This window comes from Aptenodytes patagonicus, chromosome 25, assembly GCF_965638725.1.
Source record: "Aptenodytes patagonicus chromosome 25, bAptPat1.pri.cur, whole genome shotgun sequence".
Lineage (NCBI taxonomy): Eukaryota > Metazoa > Chordata > Aves > Sphenisciformes > Spheniscidae > Aptenodytes > Aptenodytes patagonicus.
The window spans coordinates 482,372-500,147 of NC_134973.1; the positions used below are offsets into that span (position 1 = coordinate 482,372).

The 17,776-nt window shown below is 51.5% G+C and overlaps 2 protein-coding genes across 7 annotated transcripts; one reads left to right on the plus strand and one right to left on the minus strand.

The window, feature by feature from the left end:
- Nucleotides 1–3: 3 nt before the first annotated feature.
- Nucleotides 4–10,798, minus strand: LOC143170639 (butyrophilin subfamily 1 member A1-like). 5 transcript variants are annotated; one of them, XM_076359082.1, is made up of 11 exons: nucleotides 10,732–10,798; nucleotides 9,965–10,069; nucleotides 8,516–8,863; nucleotides 7,686–7,967; nucleotides 6,539–6,643; nucleotides 5,920–5,940; nucleotides 5,236–5,256; nucleotides 4,569–4,589; nucleotides 4,075–4,095; nucleotides 3,561–3,593; nucleotides 4–3,088 (listed from the first exon to the last, which is right to left on the minus strand). In XM_076359082.1, exons 2-11 carry the CDS (start codon nucleotides 10,047–10,049, stop codon nucleotides 2,571–2,573), a joined length of 1,455 nt encoding a protein of 484 aa, XP_076215197.1. In that variant the 5' UTR covers nucleotides 10,050–10,069; nucleotides 10,732–10,798; the 3' UTR covers nucleotides 4–2,570. The 5 variants fall into 5 exon arrangements, with proteins under 5 accessions (XP_076215197.1, XP_076215195.1, XP_076215198.1 ...); XM_076359080.1 differs by lacking the exon at nucleotides 10,732–10,798 and adding an exon at nucleotides 10,273–10,351; XM_076359083.1 differs by lacking the exons at nucleotides 6,539–6,643; nucleotides 10,732–10,798 and adding an exon at nucleotides 10,273–10,351.
- Nucleotides 10,799–12,948: 2,150 nt separating this feature from the next.
- On the plus strand, nucleotides 12,949–15,478 carry LOC143170641 (E3 ubiquitin-protein ligase TRIM7-like). Of its 2 annotated transcripts, none has more exons than XM_076359087.1 (3): nucleotides 12,949–13,199; nucleotides 13,279–13,422; nucleotides 14,011–15,478. In XM_076359087.1, the coding sequence occupies exons 2-3, from the start codon at nucleotides 13,365–13,367 to the stop codon at nucleotides 14,529–14,531; spliced, it is 579 nt and encodes a 192-aa protein (XP_076215202.1). In that variant the 5' UTR covers nucleotides 12,949–13,199; nucleotides 13,279–13,364; the 3' UTR covers nucleotides 14,532–15,478. The 2 variants fall into 2 exon arrangements, with proteins under 2 accessions (XP_076215202.1, XP_076215201.1); XM_076359086.1 differs by having other exon boundaries at nucleotides 13,313–13,422.
- The last annotated feature ends 2,298 nt before the right edge of the window (nucleotides 15,479–17,776 follow it).

Genomic DNA, 17,776 nt, shown 5'->3' on the forward strand with positions numbered 1-17,776 from the left:
GACTCCACATGGCATGGAATATCCCTCTGGTCCATTGGGGTCAGCTGTCCCTCCTGTGTCATCTCCCAGCCTCTCTCTTACCCCCCGCCCACTCGCTGCAGGGGCATTTTAGTTCAGCTTGTAGTAAGAGGGCTGGAGGCAGCAGCAGAGGCAGAACTTGGGGGCTGTTTTTTGGCTCTGCATCAGCGATTTCCAACAGAAAGCAGGGAATAGGAAGGGAGAGAGAGCACATGTAACCCTGGCCTTCTCATAGGATCCCAGGGATTAAGCCTGCATGTGGTTTTCCCTCCTCCACAGCCCTACTCTTACCCTTACCCTGGACCTATAGCATCCCCCATGACACCACCAGTTGGTCTTCCATGTCATGGCTCCATGTTCCCAACCCACAGCCCTTATCATTGCTTCTGCCTCTCTGTCTCCCTTTTCCAGGTGGATGAATGCACTAGGACACTTGAACCTTCAAAAGGTCCTTCACCCCACCTGCTTCACTCCCTGAAGGATAAGGAGCAGAAGACCTAAGCAGTCCACTGTGACAAGCCTTGCTGAAGGGGAAGGGGCATGCTGTACCGGAGGAAAGGCGTGCACAGGTTAGGAGTCATCTGCAGGCACACTCTTCCTATGGCTGGTTACGAGCAGTGAGGAGGCCAGGATGGATCCTGGGATCCTGACATCCAGGTGGGGAGCACAAAGGAGCAGGGACGGTGTCTCCTTGCTGAACCTGTTTCCCTCAGGTGAAGGCAAGAGGGAGATGAGGGTTACGTTAGCCATTCTGCTAGCGATGATGCTTTTGCCCCACATTTGCAGTCCACTCTTTCATTTCTGTCCTAGGTTCACCTTTTTGTCCAGCCCATCAGCTTCCTCCCCTGCTCTAGAGCCTGTTCCCACACCCTGGGGGTCGATCTCCCATGAGGTTGTTGCCCCAATCTTGATTTCACCCGCAGACTGTTTCAAGTGGGTGTTTGGAGGGAACAAGGTGATCCAGGCTGTTTCCTACTTCCTTTAGCACCTCACCAACACCATATGTGACTCTGAGAAATAGAAAGGAGATCATGAGGCGATGGTGCCCGAGGGTCATAGAAACATGCAACTGCATCGCCCCTGGCTTGAGGGGCACAGTGGTCCTTCTCCAGTTCAGAAAGCAGGGTCTGCATCTTCACCTTCCCACCAGCCTTCTTTAGGGACATGAACATCTAACCATTCTTCAGAGCCCTGGCAGCAGGGGCCACCCTCATGCTGCCTGTCCCTGTAGACTTGTGACACTGTTCACAGGGGGCTTTGCAGCGCTCTGTCACTGGGTCCTTCAACAAGCCCCTCAGCTACTGCAGGCCTCACAGCTGACTTGGCATCTGCTGCATCGTGTGGGCTTGTGCATGGCAAGGAACAAAGCTGAGACATGACCACCAACCTCTGGGAACATTACTCCTGGGGGCTGGGCAGGCCTGGAGAGAAAGGTGAAAGCCCTAATAGCATCTCTGAGCTGTTTCCTTCACGCTCCTCCATGGTGGGAGGATGGAGCTGCCCTGGGCTGAGCATGAACGTACCTACCCTGGCACATATGCAAGTGCATCCTGTTTCACTTCTGAGAAGCCCATGAATTCAGCAGTAATGGTGAAGCCTTCCCTTGGGAAGGTCCATGCTTGCTGGACATCAGTTGAATGGAGGATCTGGTGCAAATGCATGTCTGGCCTCAGAGGAAGCACATACTTCTATCCTCCCCTTGTAGGTGGCAGTTTCCACTACAGCAAAATAATCTGGAGTTGCCTGAAAACATGCCTCAATATGAGATGCCCTTCTTCATACGAATTTTTGGTTTCTCCAGCTTCATTTCAGCCCACATGGGACATTCTGAGCCTGCTCCAGGCTCCTCAGCACTGTAAGCAAAAGCAGCTTTTCCTCCCCCAGAACGAGCGACCAAAGGTGGGATCCATCTCGCGGTGTTAGATGTCTCCAGGTCACAGGTGAGCTCATCGCCTGGGCTTGTGCTGCAGGCAGGCGCAGGGACAAGCACAGCCATGGACCGATCCCACTGACATGCCTTCATTATCTTCTGGAGGATGTGGTGAACCATTTTCTCAAAAGTGCCTGCAACACCCCACAGGCTAAAAGGAGGTGGAGACAATGCCTCAGACACAGACAGTTGGTGCTGACACACATACTGACAAATCCCACTGAAGTAACTTTATTCTGTACATTTAAAAAACAATCCCTGTTGCGGGAGCGTCTTTTCAGTGGAAGCGTTGTTCAACAGGTAGAGAGCAAGGATGAAAGGCAGCAGTCACAAGTTGCAACTGGGGAAACTTGACCAAACTTAAAGGGTTATTTCTTCCCCTTGAGAGAGGTGCAGCACTGGGACAGAGGTCCAGAGAAGTAAAGAGATCTCCACCCTTGGAGTTCCTACACAATTCAGCTGGACAAGGTCCAAAGACACCTAAGGCAGCTTTGAGGTTAGCCCTGCTCTGAACAGGTGGTTGCAACAGAAACCTCCACAAGTTCCTTCCAACCTAAATCGTTCTGTGAGTCTGAACTCCTGAGGTCCCCTAAAAAAGCCTTCTCTTACTCCCTCCCCTTCATCAGGGCCACATTTTGAGCCACGTCCCAGGACCCAACCAGACCCAAGGGTGGACTCTTATCCCCTCAAATGATGCCAGTGGAAACGTGAAGATGGGAATCTCCTCATCAACACTGAAAAATGATACCCGTCCCTCTTCATAATCCAGAGAGACCCGGATCCGCTTGGGAGTCTGGATTTCAGGAAGGAGAGTGCGATTAGGGGATGTGAGAGCTTGGAAGTGCCCTGCCCACTGCCCCACTGCCCAGATGCCCTCCTCCGGTTTAAACTCAATCTCGCCCTTCCTTTTCACATCTTCCCTAGAGACCCCCACAGTCCATCCTCCTCCATCCATTGCCTCCACCTCCCAGTAGTGTCTCCCCGAGGTGAAGCCTTCACAGCCCAGCACGCAGCGCCATGGGTTAAATCTCTCAGGGATGTCGGGGATGTCCTGCCGTGTGTCTTCTCGTTTCACACTTTTGCAGTCATCAGATAGGACAAGGTCACAGTGGGCTGTGTCTGGATCCAGAACCACCTTCACTGCAGGAGAGATGGAGTCAACACATCAGGGCAGAGCTCACCCCAGGAGAGATCTTCACTGGGGCTGCATAAGGAAGAAGAAAAAGGGTGCAAGCGATAGCTGGCAGACTGTGGCATGGGAAGCTGCACAAGGTAACAATATTAGTGCAAGGAACAGAAAATGAAGCAGAGAGATGACATCAAGCAGAGAGGGAAGAGGATCGTCAGCAGACCTCCAGGCTGAAGAAGTCCCCATGTCTCTAAAATGTGGCCAGCACTGCTCGCTGGGGACCAGGACTCTCCAGATTTGCCTGAAACTGGGGCGTGCACCAAACAAACAAGGGGTCTGAGTGTTACACTTCCTCCTGTAAAGTGGGGGTTGGCAGAAGCATCCCTGGTCCCACCAGCATCACTGCAGTAGGAGAACTACCAGGAAGGGAGATTAAAGCAGGGAAGATGATTCAGCACCCCGAAAGACCAAACCTTTAATTACCTTCTTCTATAGGCACTGTGTATCTTCTCCATGCTTTAAAAAAAAAAAACAAAAACAAACCACAGATGAGAGGTAATCTGAACGCACTTGTACTGGATTAGCTCAGGATAATGATTTACCAGTGTAGCTGCACATTTTCTGAATTGTTGCTATATTTGTGAAAGTTATCTCACAGCATGTAGCTTCAAAACGTCAATGTCTAGCTACATGAAAGGGCTCCATCCATTTTCTACAAATATAATCATGCTGCCTGTCCCGATTCAGACATATTTATGGTCTGCTTGTACTTTCTTTGAAAACTGAAAGAATTTTCTTTTTAGTATAGAAGGATTACAGAGAATAGTTTAAAAACACATAGAGAGCAAAGGAAAATAACGTTTCTGAAATGAGTTCGGTACTTGCTACCTCTTCCTTTCTCAAAAGGAAAACCAAAACCAGGGCATATGTGCAAAACCCAGAAGAGAAAATGGCCCAACTGAAAAGTCTCCCATGTAGGAAGAAGAATGATACTCACCAAGTTCTTCAGCTTGCTTCTCTGAAAAAGAAGATAAATCAACACAAACGGATTGTGGGATAATGATTTGGATATAACCTCTCCCATAACCGCCTGCACATGCAGGTGGGCGGGTTTCTGCCAACGCTTGGCAATGCAAAGCCCTCTTCCAGCCCCAGCCTGGAGCTCTGCTCTGCAGGTGATGGTGCAGGTTGTCCTGCTCAAATCTGGGGCAGGAAAATGTCTCTGGGAGGTCCCTTGCCTACAAGGGGGCCTGTCGCAGGGCACTCTCACCCTGCCTGTGCCACCACTGCAGTCATCCATCCCCAACCCCAGACACCATCTTCAATGATCTTTAATTTTTTTGATTCTCAAATTCACTCTCTCCTTTCCCCCTCTATCCCCCAACCACTTTTTGGTTCACTTCACACTTTAAAAGTGAAAATGAAAAAAAACTGCACAACCCTATACAGACTCTGTAAAAAATCCTTTGTAAGGAAGAGAAGGAGACTCACCAATTTCTGCATCACGGTCCCCTGAACAACAAACAGAAACACACACGAGTTACTATTTGACACAGTCCCTTCCCTGGGACCCCGGCTAAAGGACCACACAGGTGAGGGGGGCAGATGTGCTGATTTATATTCTGATTGCAAGGATGCTCACGATTCCTGAGTGATCTGACTTGTATTTGTTTTCTCCATCATTTATTTCCCCCTGCATTGGCACCAATTTAGCAAGAACTCATTTTTAATAGCCAAAGGACTATTTCTTGGCAATTCTATGAGCTGCAAGCAAGCAAGCAAGCAAGCAAACAAACATATATGCCCTCTTCAAGTGTTTTTGTTTTTTTTTAATTTCTTGGTAATCAAACAATCTACAATTTTACAAGAAAATTCTCAACAGCTTAGGTTTCCATAATCTTCCCCTAAAAACCCAATAATTTTTCAATACTATTTCACTACTTAAATTACAATGAGAATGTTAAAAAGCATTGACAGCCACTCACGGGACAAGTCCTAATGACTTTTCAGAGGGAATTTTCACATTATCAGGGGGTCAGGGGAGGGGGAAGTAAAGTATCTGCCTAAAAAGAACATTCAGACATAATGAGAGGATGAATAAAAGAGTCTGAAAGTTTTCACAGAGGATTTCACCGGGAAGAAGGGGAGCGAGACTTACGCAGTGCTGCCTCTTGCATAGCTGAAAAGCAAAACCAGAACAGAGCGTCAGCACCAAAGCTGGTTCCTTTTATTCCAATACACTTGTTGGGATGGGGAGGAGGCTGAAATTGCTCACAGTGGAAAAGCTTCAGCCCAGGAGCTCCTCAAGACCTTTCTTCTCAAGACTTTTGGAGATCTTGCCCACCCTCCCCGAACCCACCTTGGGCAGAGGCCAGCGCTGCGTTGCTGGAGACCTGAGCAAGGGCTCCAGCTCGAGGGCAGCGGTGAAGGGGCAGGTTTGTATCGACAAGGGAGGAGCGTGGGGGTAAATTTCACCTTCAGTGCTACCTAACCATCCTGCCCCTGTGATTTTTTTAGTGCTGAGACAAAGCTGAGGCCCCTGCAAAATGAAGTGTGCTACCCCAAAGCTTCCCCCAGCTTTGGGAAGAACCTTGAGAGCCATTTGAAAAGCAAAGTTCACTGTTGTTACAACATCTGTTCACACTTTCTTTGGTTCTGCAATGATTTTCCTTAAAATTACAACATCATTTCATAATTTCATCATTTCATAAATTAATTTTACAATTTTCTATAGCCGCTAGCCAAACCATTTCCTTCCCCCACGTCCCCCAGAAATGTGCCCCATGAATTCTTCCATTTGAGGGAATTCTCCAGTTTCTGGAAAATGTAAAGTAAAGCTTACCTATTTTTTTCTCATGCTTTCCTATGAAGGAAAGAAAGAAATGTAAATAATTTAAATATCATCCTTTCCAAAGAGCACTGATTAAACCACAGCAGGAGTTACAGCCACTTGCAAGGCAGAAAGGCCGCGGGGTCTGGAAGTGCTGCAGTGCCTGCACGACCCACCGGCTCCATCTCCTTTTGGTAAAAAATAGAGGATTTCAGTTTCCCTTATTCCTCTGTATTATTTACCCCCAGAGGGGTCTTTCAGAAGGAAAGAAAGCCCTGCCAGGCCCCCAGAAGTGCCAGGGGTTTTTTTTTGGCAGGGCCAGGCAAATTATTGCTCCATTTCTGCGGGCAGAAGCCACCCTTGGCTGGGGCAGAGGAACGGCTGGCTCACGCTGCTTTAATGCCTTCCTTCTTTGCTAGCCTTTTTGTTGGAGAAACAACCTTTCTTTTCTTGCCAGAAATTAAATCCCTGGGTCTTTAAGTTCTCTGGCACTGTATGGGTGTCCGAGACACCGAAACAAGACTCCGGGACCATCCCGGCGTTTTTCAAACCCACTCATCCGTCAAAACCAGAGGTGGCTGAATAGGACAGCCGCCCAGGCCCTTCCCCAAACACCGCGCCAGGATGATACCTTTAATTTTAAACAGATAAACAGCGATAATAAGGAGAGCGACCACAGCAACCAGGACCACGGCCAGGGCGGTCATCCAAGGATGGGCGTTTTGGAAAAAGGGGTCTGAAAAATAAAATCCCCAAAGGGCTTAGGTTCCTCTACAAGCAGCAATGGGAAGTAGGTTATTTCTATTTCATACAAGCTCATCCCAAGCAGGTCTGAATCCCATCAAGGGTGAAAATCAGCTCCTGACTGTACTCCACAAACCAATAAAAAATAGTATTAAAAAAAAAAAAATCCATTTTGGCAATTTAGCACTTGTCTGAGGCTGATGACGTTTTGTCTGCATACATTGTGGGGGATTTTTAAAGGGAAAATGGATTTCTAACCAAATTATTTCTAGATAAATCATGCTTTCTTCTCCTTTGGAAAAAAAAAAAATATTATACTTCATTAGGCAACATAGGATCAGAAACAGGGTAACATATGCATCAAGAGCAACACTCCAGTGCAGAGCAGTATCACCAGGAGAAAGGTATGGGTCCCCCAGGGAAACAGTGTCTCCCAAAATTCTTCATTCCCAAAGTAAAAAAGGAACAGGATGCAGCTGAAAAGCATGTGATACTACGGTGCTGTTTGGTGTATGGTTAGTCCAGTACCATTGCATCTCTGTTCAGATATATTCCCTGCCTCAAATCAATCTTCCAGTAAAAAAGGAGCTTTTCCGTGTGACAAGGGAAAAAAAAAATTCAATGTATGCAGATGCTAAAACAAGACATGATGATTTATTTCTCATACCAAGCCAGAAGAACAGGATTTCACAGCAGGTGAGACTAAGGGCACGGGTTGGTTTCTCCTTTTTTGTTTGGTTCCTGTGTTATGAATGTTTGTATTTAACCCAGGTGTCTATAGAAACTCTGCTACAGTGAGGGTTGTCTTTTTTCCCCCCTAAACCGGCACTTCAAGACAGAACTGGTGAATTTTGGCAGCACACCTGCACAAACGCTGCCAAAAACCGCAGCTGTTTGCACACTGCGTGTGCAAAATACACTCGATGCACTGAACACAGACTGCAAAATGCACCTGAGATTTTCTGCCGGCGGCGCTTTCCAAGCACAGCTCCATCAGGAATGTTAGCAGGGCAATGCCCTCGTCCTCTGCTCACCTGATATGTACAAAGATGATCCCTGTTCGTGGCTGTGCAGGGCATGTCGGACCAAGCAGGAGAGTTTCTGGTTCATGCCCTTGGTGAGGATTATGCTGCTTTCTGCTGCAAAGAGGCCGCTCTTGTCCTGGGTAACACTTTCCGAGAGGGATGGGAGATGCTGCCCGCGGGGATCTTGCCACAGCACCTGGGGCTGCGGGTACCAGCCGGCCGAGTGGCAGGCCACCTGGATCCCCCCGTCCTGGTAGCGCTCCAGTGTGATGAGCGGGGCAGAGCCGCGGGCTGCGGGAAAACAGAGACCCCCCCGTGATCCTGTGGGATGCCGGATATTGGGGGAACTGGCTGTTCCTCTCCCTGACACGAAGGGGTGAATTTCAACATAGACAAATCCCAGGGCTTTTTTTTTAAGACTAGTGTCACCTGGAGTCAGGACATTTCTTGCAGTCTTTTTCACATAACTCAAAGATCTGCTCCGGAGGCTACAACTGCAGCAAAATAATCTGCAGGCCTGGATATTAAAATATAAAAGCATGAACCAAGACATTCTTACTATATAACCCAATGCCAAATTTTTTCTTACACCCGTGTATATGGAGAAAACAATATCAAGAACACTTCTGAAGTAAGTAGCATATCTCATGAGCTCCTTACGGCTGCTCAGTAGGCAATTTTACCTCTCTGAGACATTCTTGGTATTTTCAACCACAGGAATTAATAAAACCCTATTTCCAAAGCAAACACCTGAAATTGCTGCTGGGAAGAAGGACAGGGAAGAAGAGCGCTGGCTATGAGCAAGTAAATTAGAGGTACCAGGGACACGGACTACAGACCTGTCACCTTCAGCTCCACCACAGCTTCATCATAATCTGAGTCACGGCGAACAAAGCAGGTGTAATTCCCTCTGTCAGACAGTTGGACATGGAAAATTTTCAAGTCCACGCTGCCCTTGGTGAGGCCGTCCTTCAGCAGCTTGGTGCGCCCTTGGTATTGAAGCATCTGCTCCCTGTACTGGTCCTGGCCCCCCTTGTAACGATGCACAAAGGGAGAGAAGTGTTCCCGAAACCAGATCACCTCCGTGTCCCGTGTGCTCTGCTCCGGGGAGAAGCGGCAGGGCAACACCACGTCCTCGCCCATGGGCGCAGTGATGGGGCCGGGGGGTCCTGTCATGTTGAGCGGAGCTGGGAGAAACCCCCAGAGGAAGAAGAAATAACTGAGTTTGCTGTGGTAACTGAGCTCGGAAAACCAGCAGATGCTGCTCCGCGTGGTTCGTGTGCTGCCGTGCCATGCCATCACATTGGGAGCATAACCGCGCCAGGGGAGACAAGGCATTGAGGGGAGGGTTGGGAGAGGGACCCCTGCCATGCAGCATGGTGAGTGGGCTGGGGTCAGGCCACTGCCTGTTCCTCTGCTTCCCTGTCCTGCGCTACCGTGAAAGTTCTTCAAATCTCTAAAAGATGATTTGTTCTCAAGGGGACAAGTGCTGCCCATGCTGCTCAGGGTGGGGAGAAAGCAGGATCAAGAAGGAAGGAAGCAGCTGGAAGGTTTCTGAGTGGTTGGCTGGAGAAAGCAGACAACTTGGGTACAAATAAAACTCAAATATCCTCAGCTATTCACACCTATTACAAGAGAAAATAAAAATGTCTCAGGTGCTCTGGGCATCTTTGAAAATTTAAAGAAAAGGCTTATTAATAAGCTGGCCACTCAACTCACAGAGAAAGTGGTTTCTGGTTGAAGGAGAACAAAAGCAAATCAACTTTTTTTGGCAAGGTAACTTTCAAGTCAACTGTTGTGCTGCATCCTTTTGCCAGAGCTGCCTTGAAGAAGCTGCTGCAGGTCAGCAATCTAACAGAAAAAGAGCCCAGAATATTTTTTAAAAGATTTTTTTTGTTGTTTTTTCCCTTTATTGAATTGGTTCTGCAAAGGATCCAGCGCACCCTGGACACAGTCCAGTAAAGCGATAACGTGCTGGGAACGTGCTGGGAACAGGGAAAGCAGGGAGGGAAATGGCAGCAAACTATAATCAACTCATCGGCATCATCTAATCTCCACCTGAGTTCAGCGAGGTTGTGCAAATGCCTGTGCTGACATGGCCAGAGGAATAAACCAGGATCCAGAGGGGTGCTGGCGCCCTCAGAAATGGACAAGGTTTATGGCAAAGGGCCTGACCCTGCTCTGTGCTCTGCCATTCATGGGGAGTAGCTGCACTGGCAGCCGGGAAGATACGCACGCAGGCTGGAAGCAATGCCGCAGGGATCAGCAAGAACCAGGGGGATCCCTACCTGACTGCAGCTCATGAACCTGGAAAACCAAACCATAAATGATAAAAGCTGGCAGAGGGCAGCGGAGGTGGAAGCTGGAGAGCATTCTCTTCACTGCTGCACAACCTGGAGACAGGGAAGGAGAGGGAAAGGGCAAAAGGGAGGAGAAACAAGGGAATAAAAAAAAAAGCAGAATTCACTTTTAAAGGGGATTATTGCTGATTGCAGCCCCTTTTTATAATGTCTAGGGAAGAGCCTCAGATGCCAAAGGTTGAAATCAATTTTCCATCATCAGCCTGACTTTGCTTGGTGCTTTACATACAAAGTACCTGACTGGTATAAAACCTTGTAGGAATTTCTCATGGTGAAACAAAGGACAAGCTGCAACATCTCCTCTAATTCCACGAAAAAGTGGCAGTTGTTTTAATATGGAGCCTTTGCTTTTCTTATCCAGCCCTAAGAAAGAGATGGAAAGGCACAGGATGAGGAGAAACCCAGACTGAATGCACATGGAGCTGGGGCCGCACGCTCCTCCTCCAGGACAAATTTGGGACTGAGTTGGTAGTGCATCCCCTGCCACCACACTGAGGATGGGAGGAGGTCTCAGACCAGGGAAAGCAAAATAACCACAACACTAATTCAACACCCAGCCAAGATGGGACCTGGCCCTGCTCTGAACCCCCCCGAACCCTCTCATCACTCGCTGACTTAGTCCCGGCTTTGTTAAGGAGAGCTGAAAACCATGACCAATTCTGGCAGATGGCAGAAAGTGTGAAATCGCCACATACCTGGAGGCCCCGAGCTTTTTCATGGGCTCTGGGCTGTGGCAGGAGCTGCTCAGCCGTCACCCGGTGCATCCAGAGCGGTCAGCCCAATCCGAGCTGAGCATTTCCCTGTCTGAAAACGAAACAAAAACGTCACTCTGTGTCCCAGCCTGCCACCCGTTTCCTCTTGCGCTGCCTCCGCTCAAAAATGAAAATTGCTGAGTGATCTGGCCTTTTTTTAGCAATGCTTTTGCTCTGGAAATGCTCTTCTGGCAACGTCCACAGGCACGTTCCTGCTGCAGACACCCTCCACAGCTGCGTATCGCAGCCTCCTCCCACGGCTCTCCCCGGACTTTGGAGAGGATAGATACCAGCAGCGGTTTGCACGTTCCCCTGGGAAGATCCCGGAGGCAGCAGTGGGAAGGAGGGAGGTGTCGGAGCCGTGATTCACACCCAGAGGCAGCACGGAGTTGGGAGCAAAGCCCCGCACTAGCTTAAAAATTGCTTAAAAGCAATTCCCCCCCAGCCAAGAGGCAAGGCCATCAAGGATGGTTTGTTCAGGGAAAGCTGCTGCCCTGGGATGTGTCACGGAGGCAGCCCCACCGGGTGCTCAGCCCAGCCGGGTCTGGCACCCTCCAGTCCCCAGCCAGGAGCACGGGGGCACACAGGAGGTGAGAGCATCTGCTCCGGTAAAAGGACCTGATCAGGGACCTTGCCAAAAGGGATGACGAGGAAAAGAGGGAGGCGATAAATGAAGTGTACAGAGATACAGACCTGGCCAACAAATGATAGCAGAGATACGTATAATAAACCAACCTCATCACTCATGCTAATCGCTGGGCTATCACAAATCTGCAGGCATCACTTCAGGGAGGGCCAGCCTGGCTTTTGCGACTGTAAGGATGCAAAGCTGGGGGTCGCAGGTACAGGGGGGTGTCAGTGGAAGTATGTGAACAGCTAAAGGCATGTGCAGCAGAAGGGAATCTGGGAGGACAAGGTGGGGGACAGGCAGAAAGGGGTATAAAAGGGCCCAGTCATGGGTAAAACAGAGCCAGTCAGTGCGCTTGGCTGGCTGGTGAGTCGGAGTCTCCGGGTGCTGCGTGTTTGCAGTGAGCATCAAGCTGGACCAGCCAGTGAGTAGGGGACCTGGGAAAGAGGGGGTGTCAGAGGGCCCAGGGTCCGGGCAGGGGTACCAGGCGGACAGAGGGACCGTGCCACTGCTTGAGGATCTGCAAATGTGCACATGAACCCAGAGAGCGTCGCATGTGTGCCTGCACTAGTGACCTCCTGCCTCTGCCAGCCCCGCAGGAGGAGGGGACGCAGCTCCCTGTGCTGGTGGGTGATGTGGGTCCTGCAGGTGGGTGCTGTTGAAGGCAGCCCCTTGCCTGCAACAGGCTGCGACCTGGGGGGGCTGGGGGGGTGGGGGTGTACGGTTAACTTTGTCACTGGTTGACCCTGCAGATGGGAGGTTCAGCAGCAGCCCCCCACCGTGCCATGCCCATGCCACCATGCGACAGCAGTCCCTGAATGAATAGTCCCTGCCAAGCCAGTCTGTTCCCAGTCTTGCCTTCCCGGGCCCCTGTCCCAGCGCCAGGCAGCAGAGCCATCTGGCAGCAGGTCCCCTTGCACTCTGCTTTATTTTGTGCACGACTGGTGGCTTTCAGAGTGATGTGACAAAGCAGAGTGGGTGCCACCTCCCAACTTCCCTACGAGCAGGGGTGAGGTCATCGCATCTGGGCACATGAAAAGCTGCCTGGAGAACAGAGAGGTGGGATGCAAAGCCCAGCACCTGCTGTCCCCATTTACCAGTTGAGCAATCAAAGCAACACATGCCCTGCAAACATCTCCACCCTGAAACCTATTGGCAGCATGACAAATCTGGGCAAGCAGTGCCTTTAAGAAGCCAGACCTCTTCCCTTATCACAGTACGCAGCCTGGACACCTATAGCATGGCCACTGGTCTGTGGCTGGTGTCCCCAAGTGACATCCCACCGGGCTGGAGCTGCACGTGGTGCTGTTGACCTGAGGGCTCTGAGCATCCTGCCGCAGGAAGATACAGCCTCTTCCAGCGGTGCAGCAAGCTCTTATCACCCACCCGCAGCTGGCCCAAGGGAGGGGAGATGCAGCAGATCCTGTGATGCAAACAGGACCAGGGCACTGCAGGAACGTCACCAGGGAACTCCCAAATTCAAGTGTTAAATGAGGTCACACGCCCACTGGCAGCTTCAGGGCTTGGGAGGCAGTCACCAAGAGGAGGGGAGATGGAAGCTCCAGTGGTGTGATCCCCCACAGAGAGGCGAAGGTGCCGGACTCCCAGCTATGCTCTCCAGGACATCCAGCCCCTCCGGACTTTGATCTGCTCACTTAAACAAGCTGGAAATGCTGTGCAAGCCCAGCCCAGCCATGAGCTGATGAGGAGGTCAGGGGAGTGGAAAGCAGACTGAAGACCTTCAGACCCATCCAAAACCTCCTTTCCTGGAGTCAGCCTGCAGGTGAGTGCTGGCTGTCTAAAAAGTGCCTGAATGCTGTGACTTTTCCATCATTCCTTCTGCTTCTTTATCATTACTTTAGGCAGTCTCTGTCTCGCAATTTCCACTTTCAACAGGGAATCCTGCCTCCCCTCCTGTTGATTTTCTGCGAACGTGCTGGTATCCAGGATGGAGAGAGAAGAGAGGGAGACCCTGGCCAATGAGGTGGAGGAGATGAGTGGAAGAGGTGAGTTTTCAGAAGGGAAGAGGAGGAGGAACCATCCTCTGTTGAGGAGAAAAATGCATCCTGCTTCTGCTGTGGAAGAGCTATTTAGGGTCAAAGCACTTGGGACTTGTCCCAGCCTAGGTTGAATTCCTCATGCTGTAGAACCACCACCAACATCAAATACACCTGAGCTGCCATGCTTGGCTCCCTCCATTGCCCACAGAAAGAAACAGGAATCTGGGGTCTTGGGGTAACATCTATTGCACTGGTTTGTGCCCAGATGTGCCTGTTTCACTCTTGCAGCACTAGAGACACGCAGGCTCAGGTCCAGGTGTCTGCACAGCAGAGGTGCACCCATCCACTCAGGTGCATCCTCCTCCAGGAAACTGGGGTCTCCTTGGCCAGGGATCGCATGGAAGCTCCTGGATCAGGATCAGGGCAGGATTAAGGCTGGGGCAGTCCAGTACGAGGGGGTTTCCCACCCCACACTGGACATCTCTGGGCAGGGAAAAGGAAATCACCCTGTCCCTTCTCTTGCTGGGGTGGATGCAGCCCTGACGCACCCCTAGGGCTGCCTGTTCTGAGCAGCTTCTCCTCCTCTGTCCCCAGCTGACGTGACCCTGGACCCAGACACCGCCAACCCCTTCCTCATCTTGGCTGGCGACCAGAGAGGCGTGGGACGGGGGGATGAGTGGACCTCGCTGCCCAACAACCCCGAGCGGTTCGACACAGAGCCGTGTGTGCTGGGCAGCCAGGGCTTTGCCACAGGGAGGCACTGCTGGGAGGTGGAGGTGGCTGACGGGGGGGACTGGTGGGCTGTGGGGGTGGCTCAGGAGTCTGTCAGGAGGAAGGGGGTCCTCAGTTTTACCCCCCAGGAGGGGATCTGGGCTGTGGGGCAGTGGTTTGGACAATACCACGCTTTCACCGACCCTGACTGGACCCCCCTGCGCCTTGCCTGCCTCCCCAGGGCCATCCAGGTCTGCCTGGACTTTACAGACAGGCATGTGGCATTTGCTGATGCTGAAAACAAAGCCCCGATCTTTGCTTTCTGCCTGGCTTCATGTCCCGGGGAGAGGCTACGCCCGTGGCTCTGGGTGGGGATGGACTCGTGGCTCAAGCTGTGCCCCTGACAGAGAGGCAGCGTGGGTGGCAGGGGGGAAACTGGAAAGGCAAACACCATCATCTTGGGTCTTGGTGCTGGGCTCTGGGAGGGTCCTGCGTCCTGCCGGCTTCTCCTCCCATGGTTCCTCTGGCCACCAAGCGGGAGGACTCGCAGGTCTTGGAGAAGGATGAGCCTCCTTCAGAGCCTCCTTCATCCCCTCCACCCCACAGCTGGGACTGCAGAGACAACAGGGAGCACAGAGATTCGGTGCATGAAGGAGCTTGGTGCCAGGTGGCCCCAGGGCAGAGAAGTGGCACTGAGTGCCCGGGCCCTGCAGAGCTGCTCTGTACAAGGCCATGAAAAATACAGCACGTTCAAACTCCTTAAAAGGTGCTGGAGTAGTGCCTCTGGCTTTTTTCAATTAAGCTTAATGATTAAGTTAAAAAAAAAAACAAAACAAACAAACATAGCTGGATGCTGGACCTCATGATAACACTTATCTTCTCCATACATCCAAAGCCTCTCCTTGCCTTATTTCCAGTTCTCACTGACATGTGCATTAAGCAAATTTCTTACAGCAGAGCACTAGTAAAAGTTATAGGGACAGCCAAGGAAGGCAAGCAAGAAATTGAGAAGTGTCTGAAGTCCACAGGCAAGCCAATTCCCACAGATCTGCCGTCTCTGATCTCCCCCCATCAAGGACTCCTTTTCCTCACAAAGAATAGACTAGACTAGACTAGTTCAGTTGGAAAGGACCTACAATGATCAGCTAGTCCAGCTGCCTGACCACTTCAGGGCTGACCAAAATTTAAAGCTTGTTAATAAGGGCATTGTCCAAACACCTCTCAAACACTGAGAGGCATGGGGCATCAACCACCTCTCGAGGAAGCCTGTTCCAGTGTTTGAACACCCTCTTGGTAATGTCAAGTCTGAACCTCCCCTGTCACAGCTTTGAACCGTTCCCATGAATCCTGTCCCTGGATCCCAGGAAGAGATCAGCACCTCCCTCTCCACGTCCCCTCCTCAGGAAGCTGCAGAGAGCAACGAGGTCGCCCCTCAGCCTCCTTTTCTCCAAACGAGACCAACCCAGAGTGCTCAGCGGCTCCTCAGAGGACATGCCTTCCAGCTGTAGATCTGCTCCAGACAACCGGCATTTTGTGGAAATGACGTTCAAAGCACATGCTAGACTTGGAAAAGGTGGGGGGGTCCCCACTCCCAGGGACCTTGCTTTGTCCTCTCCTGCTAACTCCTGTTCTTAGGAGAAGAAAAGATGAATGTAGGCAAAGGGGAACATTGCCTGGTTCCAGCCTAGCTTTCATTTTCTCCAGCCACATTGCTGGTTGGACCCTCTTAGTGCCAACTGGGAGACGGTCCTGAAGGGCAAAGGGGTCCAGGAAGGGTGGACGATCTTCAAGAAGGAAGTCTTAAAGGCGCAGGAGCAGGCTGTCCCCGTACGCCGTAAGAAGAACGGGCGGGGAAGACGACCGGCCTGGCTGAACGGGGAGCTCTTGCTGGGACTCAGGAAAAAAAGGAGAGTTTACCGCTTGTGGAAGAAGGGGCAGGCGACTCAAGAAGAGTACAGGGATCTCGTTAGGTCGTGCAGAGAGGAAATGAGAAAGGCAAAAGCCCAGCTAGAACGCAATCTGGCCGCTGTCGTTAAAGACAACAAAAAATGTTTTTACAAATATATTAATGACAAGAAGAGAGCCAAGGAGAATCTCCATCCTTTATTGGATGCGGGGGGGAACATTGTCACTGAGGATGAGGAAAAGGCTGAGGTACTCAATGCCTTCTTTGCCTCAGTCTTTAACAGGCAGACCAGTCATCCTCAGGGTACTCGGCCCCCCGAGCTGGAAGACAGGGACGGCGAGCAGGATGAACCCCCCGTAATCCAAGAGGAAGCAGTTAATGACCTGCTATGCCACCTGGATGCTCACAAGTCTATGGGGCTGGATGGGATCCACCCGAGAGTGCTGAGGGAGCTGGCGGAGGTGCTCGCCAAGCCACTCTCCATCATTTATCAGCAGTCCTGGTTAACGGGGGAGGTCCCGGATGACTGCAGGCTTGCCAATGTGACGCCCATCTACAAGAAGGGCCGGAAGGAGGATCCGGGGAACTACAGGCCTGTCAGCCTGACCTCGGTGCCGGGGAAGATTATGGAGCGGTTCATCTTGAGGGCGCTCACAAGGCACGAGCGGGACAACCAGGGGATCAGGCCCAGCCAGCACAGGTTCATGAGAGGCAGGTCCTGCTTGACCAACCTGATCTCCTTCTATGACCAGGTGACCCGCCTAGTGGATGAGGGAAAGGCTGTGGATGTGGTCTACCTGGACTTCAGTAAGGCCTTTGACACCGTCTCCCACAGCATTCTCCTCGAGTAGCTGGCGGCTCACGGCTTAGACAGGTGGACTCTGCGCTGGGTCAAAAACTGGCCGGACGGCCGGGCCCAGAGAGTTGTGGTGAATGGAGTCAAATCCAGCTGGCGGCCGGTCACGAGCGGTGTTCCCCAGGGCTCAGTTTTGGGGTCGGTCTTGTTCAATATCTTTATCAATGATCTGGATGAGGGGATCGAGTGCACCCTCAGTAAGTTTGCAGACGACACCAAGTTGGGCGGGAGTGCTGATCTGCTTGAGGGAAGGAAGGCTCTGCAGAGGGACCTGGACAGGCTGGACCGATGGGCCGAGGCCAACTGTATGAGATTCAACAAGATCAAGTGCCGGGTCCTGCACTTTGGCCGCAACAACCCCATGCAGCGCTACAGGCTTGGGGAAGAGTGGCTGGAAAGCTGCCTGTCGGAAAAGGACCTGGGGGTGCTGGTCGACAGCCGGCTGAACATGAGCCGGCAGTGTGCCCAGGCGGCCAAGAAGGCCAATGGCATCCTGGCCTGTATCAGCAATAGTGTGGCCAGCAGGAGTAGGGGAGTGATCGTGCCCCTGTACTCGGCACTGGTGAGGCCGCACCTCGAATACTGTGTTCCGTTTTGGGCCCCTCACTACAAGAAGGACGTTGAGGTGCTGGAGCGTGTCCAGAGAAGGGCAACGAGGCTGGTGAGGGGTCTGGAGAACAAGTCTGATGAGGAGCGGCTGAGGGAACTGGGGTTGTTTGGTCTGGAGAAAAGGAGGCTGAGGGGAGACCTCATCGCTCTCTACAACTACCTGAAAGGAGGTTGTAGCGAGGTGGGGGTCGGTCTCTTCTCCCAAGTAACAAGCGATAGGACGAGAGGAAACGGCCTCAAGTTGCGCCAGGGGAGGTTTAGATTGGACGTGAGGAAAA

Coding starts and splice junctions, on each gene's coding strand:
- LOC143170639 (XM_076359080.1), bottom strand. CDS start 10,333: ATGTTGCAGCTTGTCCTTTGTTTCACCATGAGAAATTCCTACAAGGTT. Junction 7,968..8,515: donor GGTGGAGCTGAAGGTGACAG/GTCTGTAGTCCG, acceptor GTTTTCCCGCAG/CCCGCGGCTCTGCCCCGCTC. Junction 4,590..5,235: donor TATGCAAGAGGCAGCACTGC/GTAAGTCTCGCT, acceptor TTTGTTGTTCAG/GGGACCGTGATGCAGAAATT.
- LOC143170641 (XM_076359087.1), top strand. CDS start 13,365: ATGGAGAGAGAAGAGAGGGAGACCCTGGCCAATGAGGTGGAGGAGATG. Junction 13,423..14,010: donor GGAGGAGATGAGTGGAAGAG/GTGAGTTTTCAG, acceptor CTCTGTCCCCAG/CTGACGTGACCCTGGACCCA.